General features: G+C 31.2%; 1 protein-coding gene across 2 annotated transcripts in view; it reads right to left on the bottom strand.

Annotated features, from left to right (window-relative positions):
• Positions 1 to 8563: 8563 nt before the first annotated feature.
• LOC145285877 (2-aminoadipate transaminase-like) overlaps positions 8564 to 15856 on the bottom strand; it is a 238921-nt gene continuing 231628 nt past the window's right edge. Inside the window, exon 11 of one of the 2 annotated variants that reach the window (XM_080134326.1) lies at positions 8564 to 8924. In XM_080134326.1, the coding sequence (XP_079990452.1) occupies positions 8786 to 8924 (139 nt within the window). In that variant the 3' untranslated portion in view covers positions 8564 to 8785. The remainder of the gene's footprint in view (positions 8925 to 15856) is intronic. The other variant, XM_080134327.1, reaches the window with a different exon arrangement.

Below are 15856 nucleotides of genomic sequence, written 5' to 3'. Positions count from 1 at the left end.
GTTCCAAAGGTCCAAATCTTATATATATATATATCAAGTTTCAAGTCTGTTGACCAAAAATTTACAGAGTAGTTTGATATTTTGCATTTGTGTAATCATTTTACTTTGGAAATAACCAATTTAAGATCCGTACTTTATAGCTGGAGATCTTATCGTTTTGGGTGGTTAATACATGATAAAAGTGTAGCATCTGTTCACTTGAATCGTCCTTCTAAACAGGCATTTTTTTTAATTTTTATTTGTGCCAAGAGTGCCCCTCTTTTTTATTTATTTATTTTGATTATTTATTTATTTTTTGAAGAGGGTGGGGGAATTGGATTTTACCCATATTTAAAACTTATCCCCCTCCCCATTCCATTCTTTTTTCACTGCAAACAAAGCATATTACCACTTGTAACGTAAAGATTTGGGATCATATTGAACTTGGATTGTGTCTAACTTTGTGTTGAGCCAAGTAAATAAGTACTACAGTATTTTAACAGTTGACCTCCAGCATCTTCATCAGGTTTTTCATACCTTGTAATCTTCCTGCACTGGATCCTTCATTCAACCAATGAGATTTGTTCAAATTATTTTTGGAATATCTTGGCTGCTGCTTTATATTTGCTCAACAAATTATTTAAAAAAAAAAAAAAAAAAAAAAAAGTGCTTTATTTTTTTAAAAATATTCCAATTTTACGTTTTGTCTAGAATTTCCCCTAGATTAAAAAAAAAAAATAAAATAAAGAAAAAAAAATTGTATGATGTACGTAACCGTCATGGAACGAAAATGTCTTTTTAAAAATCGCAGGAATTTTTAATTAGGAAAACCAAATTTTATGACGAAGCAAAGATGCAGTGTCTCAACCTGCCATCTTGAATAAACAAAGGAAGATAATTCAATTCGAACTTCTAGGATTTTGTTTTTAGCCTTCTATTGGCTATGACTTACCATTAATCGCTTAAAATCATAAAAATAATTTTCTATAATAAAGAAAAACTAATTGATCTATTTGTGATTTTTGGAATATGATTTTTTTCCTTCCATGATAGGTAAGTACATCATAATGATTTTTCTGTATTTTTGTCTTTTAATATAAGAATTCTGGATAAAAACTCAAATCAATTTTTTATGTTAATACTCAAATAGTCTTAGATTCTGATTTTTATCTTTATTTATTACTTTTTTTTTTTTTTTTTTACTTGTACAGTTTAATCCAGACATTGTAAAAATTTGATCGAGTAGTTTTTTTTTTTTTTTTTTTTTTTTTTTTTTACAGCGGAAAAACACATTATGACAGCGCGCTGAAGGTAGCCATGTTGGTGTTTTTAGAACACACCATGGGGAGATAACTCAGTCTAAAGCGCCCACACCCCCTCCCCATGTTGAATAATAACTTTTCTTCCTAAAAATCGAAACATGGCTACTTTTTTGATCGTATCATAACAAATTGTTTTTTCGCTGTAAAAAAAAAAAAAATACTTGATCAAATTAAGTTAAATTTTTTTCCGGAGAACTTCATTCCATAACAGATACGTACAAATAACTTTTTTTCAATATTTTCATTTTTTTTAATCTCTTGATTAAACTGTACAAGTACTCTTTTGTTTTCTTTTTAATTTTTTTATCAGCTTGTTTTAGGTGGGGATGGGGTATCCAGTAGGATGCCAAACATTCACTCACTATCTTCCACTATATTCTATCACTATATTCCAACTGAGAGATCTTTTTAAGATTCTGACTATCCGTTTAAGTGTAGTTATTTGAATCTCTCTTGCACTTGGGTGACTGGGTATATTTTCCAGGTAGTTTTTGAAATTCTTTTTTATGAGTCAAATTGCTCAAATTACTGGAATGATAGGGATCTTCCTAAGATTCCAGTTTCTTTTCATGTCGTACATAAGACCTTGGTATTTCGTTATCTTTTCCATCCCAGCTCTTTTTAACCCAGCATCATTAGGGGCACTGACTTCTACTAAGGTTGCTTCTTTCTCCTTTTTCCATATTACTATGTCAGGTTTTATAGCTCCCTTTTTCTAGGTATGTATGTGGTGCGTTCAATAAGTTTCCAGACTTTTTTTTGTATGAACAATACTACTAATGGACAATACTAATAATATTAATATTAATAATACACACATGAGATTCTAGTCCCCTCCAAAGTAATCTCCTCCAGCTGCAATGCACTTGTACCGTTCCAACAACTTATTGAAGTCCTCTTGTGTGAGCATGTCACTGACCCTCATCACAGCTTCTTTCATCTCCACAATTGTCTCATAACGACAGCCTCTAAGGTTTTCCTTGAGCTTAGGGAATAACCAAAAGTCACAGGAAGCAAAGTCTTGACTATAGGGAGGATGAGGAACTGTGTTGATGCCCATTTTGGTCAAATACTCTCTGACAAGGATGGAGTTGTGAACTGGTACATTCACACAACTCTTCTGCAAATATTTGTGTGTACAGTTCCCACACTGACATCAAACAGTGCACTTATTGTCTCTATAGACACACGACCGTCCTTATCCATACAATTCTTTATTTGGCCAATCAACTCTAGTGTTTTGACTTCTTTATTCATCCCACACCGCTTATCATCCCTCACAGACTTTGAATCTCTCATGCTACTCAAAAACTGATGCCCGATTCACGTAAGATGGTCCAAAAGCAGTCTGAAGCATTCCATACGTTTCTGTGGCATTTTTTTCCAAATTTAAAACAGAATTTTTTTGCATATCATTCTTCTAAAGTGTCCTCACGTCCAGATTGCATTTTTGAAATTCACAAGCCGTGATAATCAGGCTTTAGTAGGATTTATTCCAATTCCTGCTGTAGCTGTTCATTTGAACCTGAAATCATAAAAAATGGCCAGTCATCTCATAAGACTCTCTGACAAGGATGGAGTTGTGAACTGGTACATTCACACAACTCTTCTGCAACAACATACTGAATTTTCAAGAGTCTACAACAATTTTAAATGTCTGTATATGGATGGTATATGCTTATTTATTTATTTATTTATCTTGTTACACAAGATTGTGTGTTATTATGCTTTCTGAGCTGTAAGGTAAAATATAGGGAGTGTTTAATCATTCTTTGAATTATTAAATGGACCGTAAAGAAGTAAATCCCTTTAAGAATAAATAAAACATGATCACTTTTGACTTGAGATGACATTCACTCACTGAGACGGTTCCTTCCATAGAACACAGTGTTCTGGATGAATACAGACCACACACAGCAATCCACAGCAACCAAGATAGTTATGAGCAATCGGTTTTGAGGTCAACAACAAACACTACAGATTTGTGGATCAGAGCTAGGTTCGGCCTCTACTTTGATGGTGTGTAACCACATCTCCACCTTCCAGGGCGTCTTTGTCAACTGTGGTGACTAGAATCTAATTTTCTATTGTTTTGAATAAAAATCTGACTATCTGGAAAGAACTTTGTAAAGGTTTTGATAATTTCTTAATTATTTTGTCCGAAGAGCTTATTCAAGGAGTTTTTTTATATTCATCCGCGTGTTTTCTGGACATTTGATTTTTAGTTACAATTTTTTTTTTTTTGCTTGCATTACCTCAATATCACCATTTACATTTTTGATACTTATCGGAAGACTATGGATTTTTGGGGCTTCTACACTATTAGGAGTTTTCAGATAAAAAATGGTTTCTACTGACTTTTTTTTTTTTTGTGTGTGTCACTTCTAATAAGTTACAATGGTAGCTTCCAAATCATGCAGTCGAAATTACCTGAATATTACTTTAATCGTGTTAGCAGGTGAAAAATTTCAGCCATCTTGTTTAAATCGAAACAGAAAATTACCTCCCTTTTGAACTCTCCTGTGTCTTAATCATTTTCATCAAATTCTATTTTTATTTTCTACCTCATCGATTTTCATAATTTTTGGATATAATCATCTTAAAAATACAAGGAATATGTAGATACCATTGTTTTCATGTGAAATTCAGTTTTACGATTTCCGAAATTTTTTTTTTTTTTTTTTTTTTTGTTACCGAAATGTTGAGTGGTTTTTCATCTGAAGACAAGGAATCTTTGTATGATACATTGTATTTTGTTTAAGACGAACATGTGACACCTATGGAACATTGTTCCACTGGCCTGCTTCCCAGTGGAATACAACTTGGAAGCCTTCAAATCCAAGTTCTTGTTGAGCCCGTCCCCATAAATAATCAAATTCTAGCCAATTTAAACCATTAACAATTACTACACTACCACCTTAGATTCATTAACCTTTCAAACCAAACCTTCCCAGCGACGATTGTTTTCAGCCGAACAGTGAGCAAAGAAACCACTATCATGATCAGCAACCAGATGACCAACTTCAGAGACTAGTGGGAAAGCGAAAGTACTGTTTTAGTACCTCCAAAATTGCCACATGAATTTAAGGTCTGTACGTATTTGAGCACTTCAGAGCCAAATTTGATGATATATGCATGTTTCCAGTATCCAGTGAATGACTGGGTACATTTAAGGGGTCCGAGCCTAGACAATGTTACATTTGTGATCCCACGGATGGGGGTTGTATCTAATTTGTAACTTACTGTGACTGCGGACAATAGACAGTGGGAGTGAAAGTTTCTGCAAACGCTACACCACTTGATGACCTGATTATGACACCTTCTCATCTTTCTATTGCAGATATTGAGATTGGGAGACTCTAAGAAAGCAACCCCTGTCATAGACATGTGTCAGAAGCAGAAATGCGGTATTGAATTCCTCCATGTAGACATTGATTAAACCAATCAAGAAAGCATACTCCTGACTTTTATGACCAAGGCTTCAAAAGAGGTTGGCAAAAGCTTCAACCTGAACTTGCTCCAATACTCACAAAACTGTTTAAGTGTTGTCTTAAGGAGAATTACTTCTCAACACCTTGAAAACCTAATCAGTCTGCCCTGTATTTAAGAATTCAGGTGATAGATCATCTCCCTCTCAGTACAGATCAATAAGTCTTCTGTGCGTCATGAGTAAGTTACTAGAGTCGTCCATATTAAATAAGGAAGTAGTCAACCACCTCAGCAGAAATAACTTCCTTAGTGACATGCAATATGGTTTCCGTTCTGCTAGATCTACAGCAGATATGCTAATGGTTATATCTCATAGGATTAGTGAATCTCTCAACAAAGGCTTCCTCTCTAGGGCAATTGCTCTTGACATATCAAAGGCTTTTGATAGGGTATGGCATAAAGGCCTACTTCACAAGATTTCCAGCTATGGTATAGTTGGAAATGTGTTCTCAATTATAAAAGCATTTCTCTCTGATAGGCTTATCTGATAGTAGTAGTTGATGGGCAGAAATCAGAGCTCACAGTATTAATGCTTGAGTCCCTCAGGAGTCCATCCTGGGCCCAACTCTCTTCCTGATCTACATGAATGATCTCCCAAAACACATACTTAGATCATTCATTGATATCTATGCCAATGACACTACCATCTATAGCAACACATCAAAGGCTGTAAGGCTCTTTCCTTGGATCTGTAAAGGCTCTCTCCTTGGATCTTGAGCATATGGTACAATGGAGGAAGAGGTAGCTGGTTACTTTAAATGCATCTAAAACCAAGCTCCTATCTTTACATCATCAATGCTCTGATCCCCATCTGACATCAATTGAAATGGAGGGCTCTCGTCTGAAAGAAGCTTCATGTTTTGACAAGCTTCTGGGCTTGACCTTTACTCCTATATCAAATCTGTTGCCAAGGTCGCTGGAAGAATGATGGGATCTTTCTACTGCTCCAATAGATATCTCACTGCTGATGCAATTCTCTACCTATATAAAAACCAAGTGCGTCCAAGGATGGAGTATTGTTGCTACATCTGGGCAGGAGCTGCTAGAAGCAGCTTATCCTTCTTTGACAGAGTACAAAATAGACTTTGTAACTTAGTGGGGAATGGCCTTTTCTCTTCCCTGCAACCTCTTTCTCACAGAAGGGACGTTGTGAGTCTGTCTTTGTTTTATTGTTACTTCCACAACAAGTGCTCGTCTGAGCTCCAATCTCTGGTTCCCCTTTGCCAATCTTTCTCGAAAAACACCCGTCTAGCTGAAACTACTGTCAATAACTTTCCACACTCTTTATCTGTCCCTAAATCAAAACGTAGATTCCATGAACAATGCTTCTTTCTTAAAACTGCACGCCTGTGGAACTCTCTTTCGTTTGTCTGTTTCCTGACTAACTACAACTTGGTTGTCTTCAAGTCCAACAGAAACAAATTCTTGATGAACCGCCCCCTTAAGTAATCCAATCTACCAAATTTCCATTAATAATGACTACTATGATATTATCCCATTGATTACTGTACACTCAATAACCCTTATCCCCGAGTGGCCTCAGGGTCTTGATAAGTGGTTGCGATAGTTATGTCTCCTTCTTACAACTGAAGTTGAGAAGAGTTATTGCCCTTAGTTATTTTTCTTCATGTAATGGCCTTGCAGATAAAAGTATGCGTCTACCTAGCTCTCGTCTTATCGACTTATTATCGCAGCCATCTTGACCGATAAACCTCATAATATAATATGGTGTTAGAAGTGGGATTATAAGGACATACTTATACCAAAAACAAAATGAATTGAAATAATGAATTAGCTGTGACATTTGTTTTTGCTCTGTGAACAACTAATGCTTAGAGTAAAGGAAAAAAAAAAATATAAGTTCAACTCAGAGAAATTTGTGGTAAAGACATATGAAATACCTTTTTTCGTTCATATCATCTCGAAACATTGTATCAAACCAGATGTTAAGAAAGTAAAGGCGATTGTACAAATGCAACCATCCGAGGATGTGAAACAGCTCACCAGTTTTCTAAGGTTGGTCAAATTACCTAAACAAATTCTCACCACAACTTGCAACCTTGACTAAACCCCTTTGTGACTTGCTTTCTAAAAGAAATGATTTCACGTGGTCATCAATAGAATGGATTTGAGGAAATCAAAGAAGACTTGGAGAAATACAACATTTAGATATTTTAACTCAGACATAGACACAAGTTGCCTACAAAAAGGGGGATGCCAGTTACGTTTACAAACAAGACACTGTCAGGCCCAAAAACTTGATACTCAAACATCAAGAAGAAAATGTCAACCATCAGTTTTGGCTTGGAAAGATTTCATCATTATGTGTGGGGTCACAAAGTAACCATCTGCACAGATCATAAGCCATTAGAATCAATAATGCTAAAGAATCTATCACGAGAACCCCCAAGATTTGTGAGAATGCTTTCGAAAGTTGAAGGATATGATTTCATAGTGAAATATACTCTAGGAAAAACAGTACCAATTGCAAACTGCCTATCATGAGTATCGCCTAGATCTAGCAAACACATTGAAGGAATTGACCTCAGTGTCCACAGTATGGTAATTTACTTCAATTTTTCACAAAGCAGAATAGAGAAATTCAGTTATAACAAAGGGGCATGACTATCACAGCAGTAGAGACTATGTAGAAAAATAATTCTGGAACACAAACGGCCACTCATTTTAATGGTACAACTCTCGTCTTCATAGCTCTTAAACGTTTTAGTTTTGGAGTTAAAAATAGGAGCGCTTATTTTTGGAACGACCCTTGAATGCATACTGTATGTTTGCTACATGAGAAATATACAAATAAACTCTGGATTTCTATAGGTCACGCTACACACACACACACACACACACACACACACACACACACACACACACACATATCCATGCACGTTTCTTAATGATTGTGTCTTGTAGGTCCACAACTATATGAATCTTAAGATAACTGGTATCCGGAGATGGAATTGCTGGAAGAAAGTGCCGTATCACAAGGAAGAGGTTCAGTGTCTACACTAGCTATTATTACACCTCCAGCTGAAACTATCAGTTATGTTTTTAAGGATACACTTCCGTTGGCATTTCGTGCATCTTCACTCGGTTACCAGCAGCCGGCTTTCTTACCAGAATGTGAGCAGGTTTCCGCCGACTTCATGATAGCTTCCAGCTTAGAATTGTTTATTATACTTGTCACCAACCAGAATAAACACTTGTTTTTGCAATGGATCTTTTGAAGTGCAATGAAACTCTTCCTTTTTTTTTTTTTCTATTTTTCTTCTTTTTCTTCCAATTTGGTGTCGTCTGCTCGCTCATATCTTTTTTGGCAGCTCAGTTTCTCATTGGATAAGCTCACCTGGCATTTTCCGGGGCGGTTTGTATCATCCATCAGACTCAATAGGACTCATGTAAAAACGGGATTTGAAAAGCAACAGCAATCAGACTTATTCTGCAATAGTTGCTATGTATAAACCTAAAATATTTAAAATATATGAAAAAAGAATTGGTTGCATTTTTTTTTTTTTTTAGTTAAAAAATGAACAAAGAATTTAATTTAAGAATAATTTTATTTCCAACAACTAAATGGCACAGGGAAACCATCTTATTTAAAACTATTAAATTATATAAAAAAAGATTTTATTTTAAAAGAATATGTTGTAAAATTATTTTTATATATAAAAAGTTAATTTGAAAAACTAAGGTTTGCATATAAAACAATTTTATAAACAAATGGTGGTATCTTCACAGATAGATATAATTTAAAAATCTAATTTTTTTTTTTCATCTAAATTTCAGTTTAAATGGAATTAAAAATAAAAATCATTAAAAAATTTACAAACCCTCCCAAAACTAAAAAAAAAAAATTCAATATTTATAACAACAGACATTTTGTCAAATTCTGATTACATCTGCATAAAGATGTTCTCTTTCCAAAAGTTTTCTTCCAGCAATCTTCCGTGACAGTGCTGGAATCCCTTTTTTTATCGTTATTTTCATGAACCTTCGGTTTTAGATTTCCAGTATTCTTCCAGATGTCTGCAGAGACGGAGAGCGCATGATGGTATAGATTCTTCCTCACAAAAACTAACAGAAATACGTAGAAAGTTTTTGAAATTCTTTGCATATGAAAAGCTAAAATTACGAAAGAAAAATATTAATATTAAAAAAAAATATGAATGAAAATTATTTTAAAACAAATATAAGAACGAAAGAAAAATATTTTTTTAAAACATGAGAGTGAAAGAAAAATATTTTTTAAAACATGAGAATGAAAGAAAAATATTTTTTAAAACATGAGAATGAAAGAAAAATATTTTTTAAAAATATTGATATTAGAAAAAAATATGAATGAAAATTACTTCAAGACAAATATAGGAATAAAAGAATAATATATTTAAAACAAACATAAAAATGATAGAAAAATATTTAAAAAATATAGGAATGGAAGAAAAATATTTTTAAAATATATGAAAAGGAAAGAAAAATATTTTAAGAAATATAAGAATAAAAGTAAAATATTTTTTAAAAACACGAGAATGAAAGAAAAATATGTTTTAAAAATATTGATATTAGAAAAAAGCTGAATGAAAATTATTTTAAAACAAATATAAAAATGATAGAAAAATATTTAAAAAAATGATAATAAAAGAAAAAAGATTTAACAAAATATTAATATTATAAAAAAATATGAATAAAAATTATTTTAAAAATGAAAGAAAAATATTTTGAAAAATATAAACATGAAAGAAATTTTTTTTAAATATAAGAATGAAAGTAAAATATTCTTTAAAAATAAAAGAATAACAGAAAAATATTTTAAAAATATAAAAATGAAAGAAAAATATTTTTAAAAAATATAAAAATGAAACAAAAATATTTTTAAAAAATATTAAAATGAAAGAAAAATATTTTTAAAAAATATAAGAATGAAAGAAGAATATTTTTAAAAAATATAAGAATGAAAGAAGAATATTTTTGAAAATATAAGAATGAAAGAAAAATATTTTTAAAAAATATAAGAATGAAAGAAAAATATTTTAAAAAAATATAAGAATGAAAGAAGAATATTTAAAAAAAATAAGAATGAAAGAAAAATATTTTTAAAAAATATAAAAATGAAAGAAAAATATTTTTAAAAATATAAAAATGAAAGAAGAATATTTTTAAAAAATATAAAAATGAAAGAAAAATATTTTTATAGATATAAAAATGAAACAAAAATATTTTTAAAAAATATAAAAATGAAAGAAAAATATTTTTTAAAATATAAGAATGAAAGAAAAATATTTTTAAAAAATATAAGAATGAAAGAAAAATATTTTTAAAAATATAAAAATGAAAGAAGAATATTTTGAAAAATATAAGAGTGAAAGGAAAATATTTTTTCAAATATGATAATGAAAGAAAAATATTTTTAAAAATGAACGAATCAAAGAAAAAAAGTTTTTTTTAAATATAAAAATGGAAGAAAAATATTTTTTTAAATATAAGAATGAAAGAAAAATAGTTTTAAAAATATATAAATGAAATAAAAATATTTTTTAGAATATAAGAATTAAAGAAAAATATATTTAAAAATATAAGAATGAAAGAAAAATATTTTTTAAAAATATGAAAATGATAGAAAAATATTTTTTAAACATAAAAATGAAGGAAAAATATTTTTGAAAAATATAAGAACGAAAGAAAAATATTTTTGAAAAATATAAGAACGAAAGAAAAATATTTTTGAAAAATATAAGAACGAAAGAAAAATATTTTTCAAAAATATAAGAATGAAAGGAAAATATTTTTCAAAAATATAAGAATTAAAGAAAAATATTTTTTTAAAATATGAAAATGAAATAAAATATTTAAAAATATAAAAATGAAAGAAAAATATTTTTAAAAATATAAAAATGAAAGAAAAATATTTTTGAAAATATAAGAATGAAAGAAAAATATTTAAAAAAAAATATAAGAATGAAAGAAAAATGTTTGTAAAAAATGTGAGAATGAAAGAAAAATAGGTGCTTGTACACTTATTGAACCACGCTATGTTTGAATAGTATTTTCAAATTAAATTAAAGTTTTATGCTATTTTTTTATTAAATTGTTAGGTGAAAGTAGAGAATAGTTACAAAACACTCTTCTCCTTTCATGTTAAGAATGTGTTTATAAATAACATTATCATTTCAGCACAGTTCAATAATTGCACAAGTACCGAAAAATATTTAAAATATATGAAAGATAATATTAATATTGAAATAATTATAAAATAAAAATATCTTTTGAATATAAGAATGAAAAAAAATATTTTCAAACGAATATAAGAAGAAAAATATTTTTATAAATATAAGAATGAAAGAAAAATATTTAAAAAATATAAAATAAAACTATTAATATAAAAATAGTTATAAAAGAAAAATATTTTTAAATATGAGAATACAAAAAGGATATGTAAAAATATGAGAATGAAAGAAAATAATGAAAGAAAACTATTTTTTTTTTAAATATGAAAGAAAAGTATTAATATTTAAAAAATCATAAAAGAAATATATTTTTAATGTAAGCATGGAAAAAAGATATTTAAAAATATTAGAAAGAAAGAAAAATATTTTTAAAAATCTGAAATAATTTTTATACTATGAAAAAATTTTTTTTTACATGGAGGTCACCACTTATCAAAGCCCAGAAGCTACTCGGGATAAAAATCTGAAATAATTTTTATACTATGAAAATGAAAGTAAAATATATTTAAAATATGAAAGAAAAAAATATTAATATTAATATGAGATTTAAAAAAAAACGAAAGAAAAAATATTAATATTAATATGAGATTTAAAAAAAAACGAAAGAAAAAATATTAATATTAATATGAGATTTAAAAAAAAACGAAAGAAAAAATATTAATATTAATATGAGATTTAAAAAAAAAATGAAAGATAAAATATTAATATTAATATGAGATTAAAAAAAAAAAAGAGATTTAAAGAAAAAAGAAAGATTTAAAGAAAAATATGTTTTAAAATATGAAAAGGGCAAATATTAATTTGAGAGAAATTGCAACTTTGATCTCAAATTATTTTGTTCGCAAACTGAAAACTTGTGTTATATTGTAAGCAATATTTTTTATTTATTTATTTTGAATCATAAACTTATGATCTACCTTTGGACTTTAATATTTTTTTCTTAAAATAATCCCAAAACCTGTAACTTCTAACCGTCAAGGTGGTCTACCCATGCCAATCGACAACTGAGTCCTCAGCATATCTCGATCATTCCCAGTTTCAGCGATGAACACCAAAAACACGGTTCCCCGCCAACAGTTCAATTTTTATCTCCACTTTTCTAATTTATATCTTTAGTTGGCTTCCTCCAGCCAGCTGATGCGATTGGGGCTGCTAACTTGAGGATGGATTCCTTCTTAGGACAACAAAAACTGTTACTAAACCAGTAAAGCCTCCTGGTGCTGTAAAGGTTGAGCCGTACTACTTGAACTGCTTTACTTCTTTATATCATTGAGAATGATAGGGTAAACGTTAGAAAAGGGGAACTGACTGATAAAGCTTTTGTTTTATAGGCATCGATCATCATACCCACGTGTTTGACAGTGGTGTTGAGATTCAATGCCTGCTGGACACTTAGATTATATTTCGCTGAATTTGGCAATGTTGTCTGCATAGTCCAGGTCATCGGCCGAACTGACGGATTAAAATAATTACGGAGAAGTTGGACGAGATATATTTAAGGGATAAAAACATGGTGGCATACATGTTATTCAAGGAAATTTACTTTTACAAAAGAACTGCTGGAATAAACATAAACGACTTTTTGGTGTGGGATGGATTCTTGTACCAGAAAAATTATGAAATACGGAATTTCTCTGCCGGAAGGAGTCCAAGCATTTTTTGTTTTAAATGCAGCGAATGTATCAGAAGAAAACGAAAAATTTGCGAGGACATGTGGAAGTTTAACTTACGAAGCAATAAAGGATACTTTAAAAAAAAATGTTTTCTGATATTTCTTCATTGGAATGCAGTTCTGGCTATCAAAGAAGAAATTGAAACGGTAAATTTCAATCGGAAGTAAAATGGAACAAAAATTCTATCAAGGAAACAAAACAAATCCAATGGACAAACACGGGTACGACAATGCGTTGCTTCAAATTCTTTTAGACATTTTGCCAGAGACTGCACTGGTTTTAGTCCTAGAAATATTAACACTGTTGTGGATTTAGACCATGTACACGCTCATTAATTAAATCCAAGTTCCGTTATTGAACATTGATAAATGATTCTAATATAAGAATGTCCAATATTGTCAAAGAGACATTGGATATGGCAGTGTTGGATTCTGCCTGTTCTAGAACTGTTACTGGAGAAGTTTGGTTGAATGTATTTCTTGAGTGAAGACTTTTAAATCCAACAAGACATTTTGTTTTGGTGATGGAGAGGAGGTAAAGGCAATTAAAGCAGTTAAATTTCCGGTAACTATAGGAGACTAGCAATCGGTGCCCGGCGTTGCCCAGGTGTTTTGAAGTGTATGCTGAGGGGGAAAAAAAAAACGGTCAATTTTTTTAAACTTTGACCCCTATTATGACCTCTTAACATTTATTGTTTAGGGATCAAGTAAAGTTAATAAGTTAGATCCATGTCCAAGGAATCTATATATAAAATATCACGTGCTTAGACTCTAAATTGTAGGAGGAGTTTGGTAGAATTCTCAAAGGTCAAATTGTTGAATATTGACCACTTAATCGCTAAATTTCTGTCGAAAACCTATCACATCGATTTTCCCAAATCTCAGTACCCTGCATATCAAATTTCGAATCTGTAAGCTTAAAATTGACAGAGTTTTAGCGTAGGGAAATGCACGCAGACGCACAGACACACACAGACACTATCACTTATATATATATACAAGAGATTTGGTGAGTAATTTCGTAGAGACCGCAGAGATAATTTTTTTAACTTTGACCCAATTTTGAACCCTTAACATTTAATATTTTGGTCCCACATCAAAATACAAAGTTTTACCCATATCCAAGTTACCTACATGCAAAATTTCCAGTATTTAAACCCAAAATTGGCGGAGGAATTTGGTAGAATCTGTAAAAGTCAACTCTTTTAACTTTGACCTTTTCGCAGCCAAATGCTCGCCCCAAAACTGATTAAAATGCTTGCAGCATGCCTGAATACTCGTTATGTACAAATTTCAAACGTTTAGACACCAAATTGGCCGAGTAATTTGCTAGACACGGCAAATATCAAATCTTTTGAACTTTGACCCCTTGACAATTCAAATTTTCGACTCAAACCGATTAAAAAGCTTGCCCTATCTCTGAATACACTTTATGTAAAATTTCAAATGTTTAGACCAGAAATTGTCTGAGTAATTTGGTATAGACCGCAGATGTCAATTTTTTAAAAAATTTTACCCCTATTATGACCCCTTAAAATTTTTAGTTTCGGGCTCAAATCACTTTATTAAGTTAGATCCAGGTTCAAGGAACCTATATCTAAAATTTCAAGTGTCTAGACCCAAAATTGTTGGAGGAGTTTGGTAGAGTTCTTAAAGGTCAAATCGTTGAAATTTGACCCCTTAACAGCCAAATTTCTGGCTGACACCCGTCACATCGATTTTCCCAAATCTCAGTACCCGGTATTTCAAATTTCGAGTCTATAGACTAAAAATTGACAGAGTTATTGCGTAGGGAAATGTACACAGACAGACAGACACACAGACAGACAGACAGACAGACACTTTCACTTTTATAGATATATAGATATAAAAGATGTCAGAGCAAACATAGAGGCTGACATTGTCAAAAATGATTTACTCTTATTACTAAGTCGTAAATCAATGAAAGCTTCTGGTATGATACTAGATTTTAAAAGTGACAGCTGTAAATGACAACTTTTGGACATTATAGACTTCCATTGACAAATATGATTTTGCAGTCACCAAACTTTGTGTTACATTGTGTAGCTTTACAAAAATGCTCTAGAATGGAGAAAAGAATGAAGGCCGAGAAATTACATAAACAGTTTGCTCATGCATAAAAAAGAGAAATTGGTATCATTGGTGAGAGGCAGTGGAGCCTTTCATGATAAGGAGTTTCTGGTTTTTATTTAAGATGTCTATGATTCGTGTTCAGTTTGTTTAAGACTTAGAGGACCCCCTCTTCGTCTGGTGGTGCGATTGGCTCTTTGAAACCGGTTTAATGACACTGTATGTTTGGACTTAAAAGAATTCAGACATAACCAATGCTGGATTTTGCATCTAATTGACGCATCCACTAGGTACTCTACTGCCAGGCTGTTTAAAACCAAGAAGAGTGAAGAAATTATTTGCACCATATTTTTAACATGGATAGCATATTTTGGAGTTCCCAAACGCTTCTTGAGTGATAATGGGGGAGAATTTAATAACGATGGTTACAGAGAGATGAAAGAAAAACTGAATATTGAAATCTGCACTGAAGTCGCTGAAAGTTTATTCAGTAATGGCGCTGTGGAACATCACAATCTAATATTGGCTGAAGCAATGGAGAAAACATTAGAAGATGGGAAATGTAGACCAGAAATAGCTTTGGCTTGGGCTGTTAGTGCCAAAAAATACTCTTCAGAATCATTCTGGACATAGCCCAAATGAGCTTGTTTTTGGATCCAATATAAATACGCCATCAGTTTTGATAGATCAGTTACTCACATTAGATGCTTCAACAACCAGTGATATGGTTAGAATAAATTTAAATTCCTTACATTCTGCGAGAAAAAGGTTCATGGAGGTTGAATCAAGTGAAAAAATTTGGAGAGCATTGCGATTTTATATAAAACGTTATGTGGATGAATGATTTGTGACAGGGGGACATCATTTACTATGGAAGACAAAACTATAAAGGATGGCGTGGCTCTGCCAAAGTTTTGAGTAAAGACGGTTCATCTGTCTTGAAGAAACATTCTACAGGATGTATCAATCTCACTTGATCAAGGATGTTGGAAGGTGAAGGAATAAAGAAAATACAGTTCCCTTAAATGAGATGAGTAAAGTCTTGAAAGAGGAAATTGGAGATCAACATG

Source organism: Euprymna scolopes, chromosome 10 (assembly GCF_053919585.1).
Source record: "Euprymna scolopes isolate OS-2025 chromosome 10, ASM5391958v1, whole genome shotgun sequence".
Lineage (NCBI taxonomy): Eukaryota > Metazoa > Mollusca > Cephalopoda > Sepiida > Sepiolidae > Euprymna > Euprymna scolopes.
The sequence above is the reverse complement of the archived record's forward strand: the minus strand, read 5'-3'. Positions and strand labels throughout refer to the sequence as shown.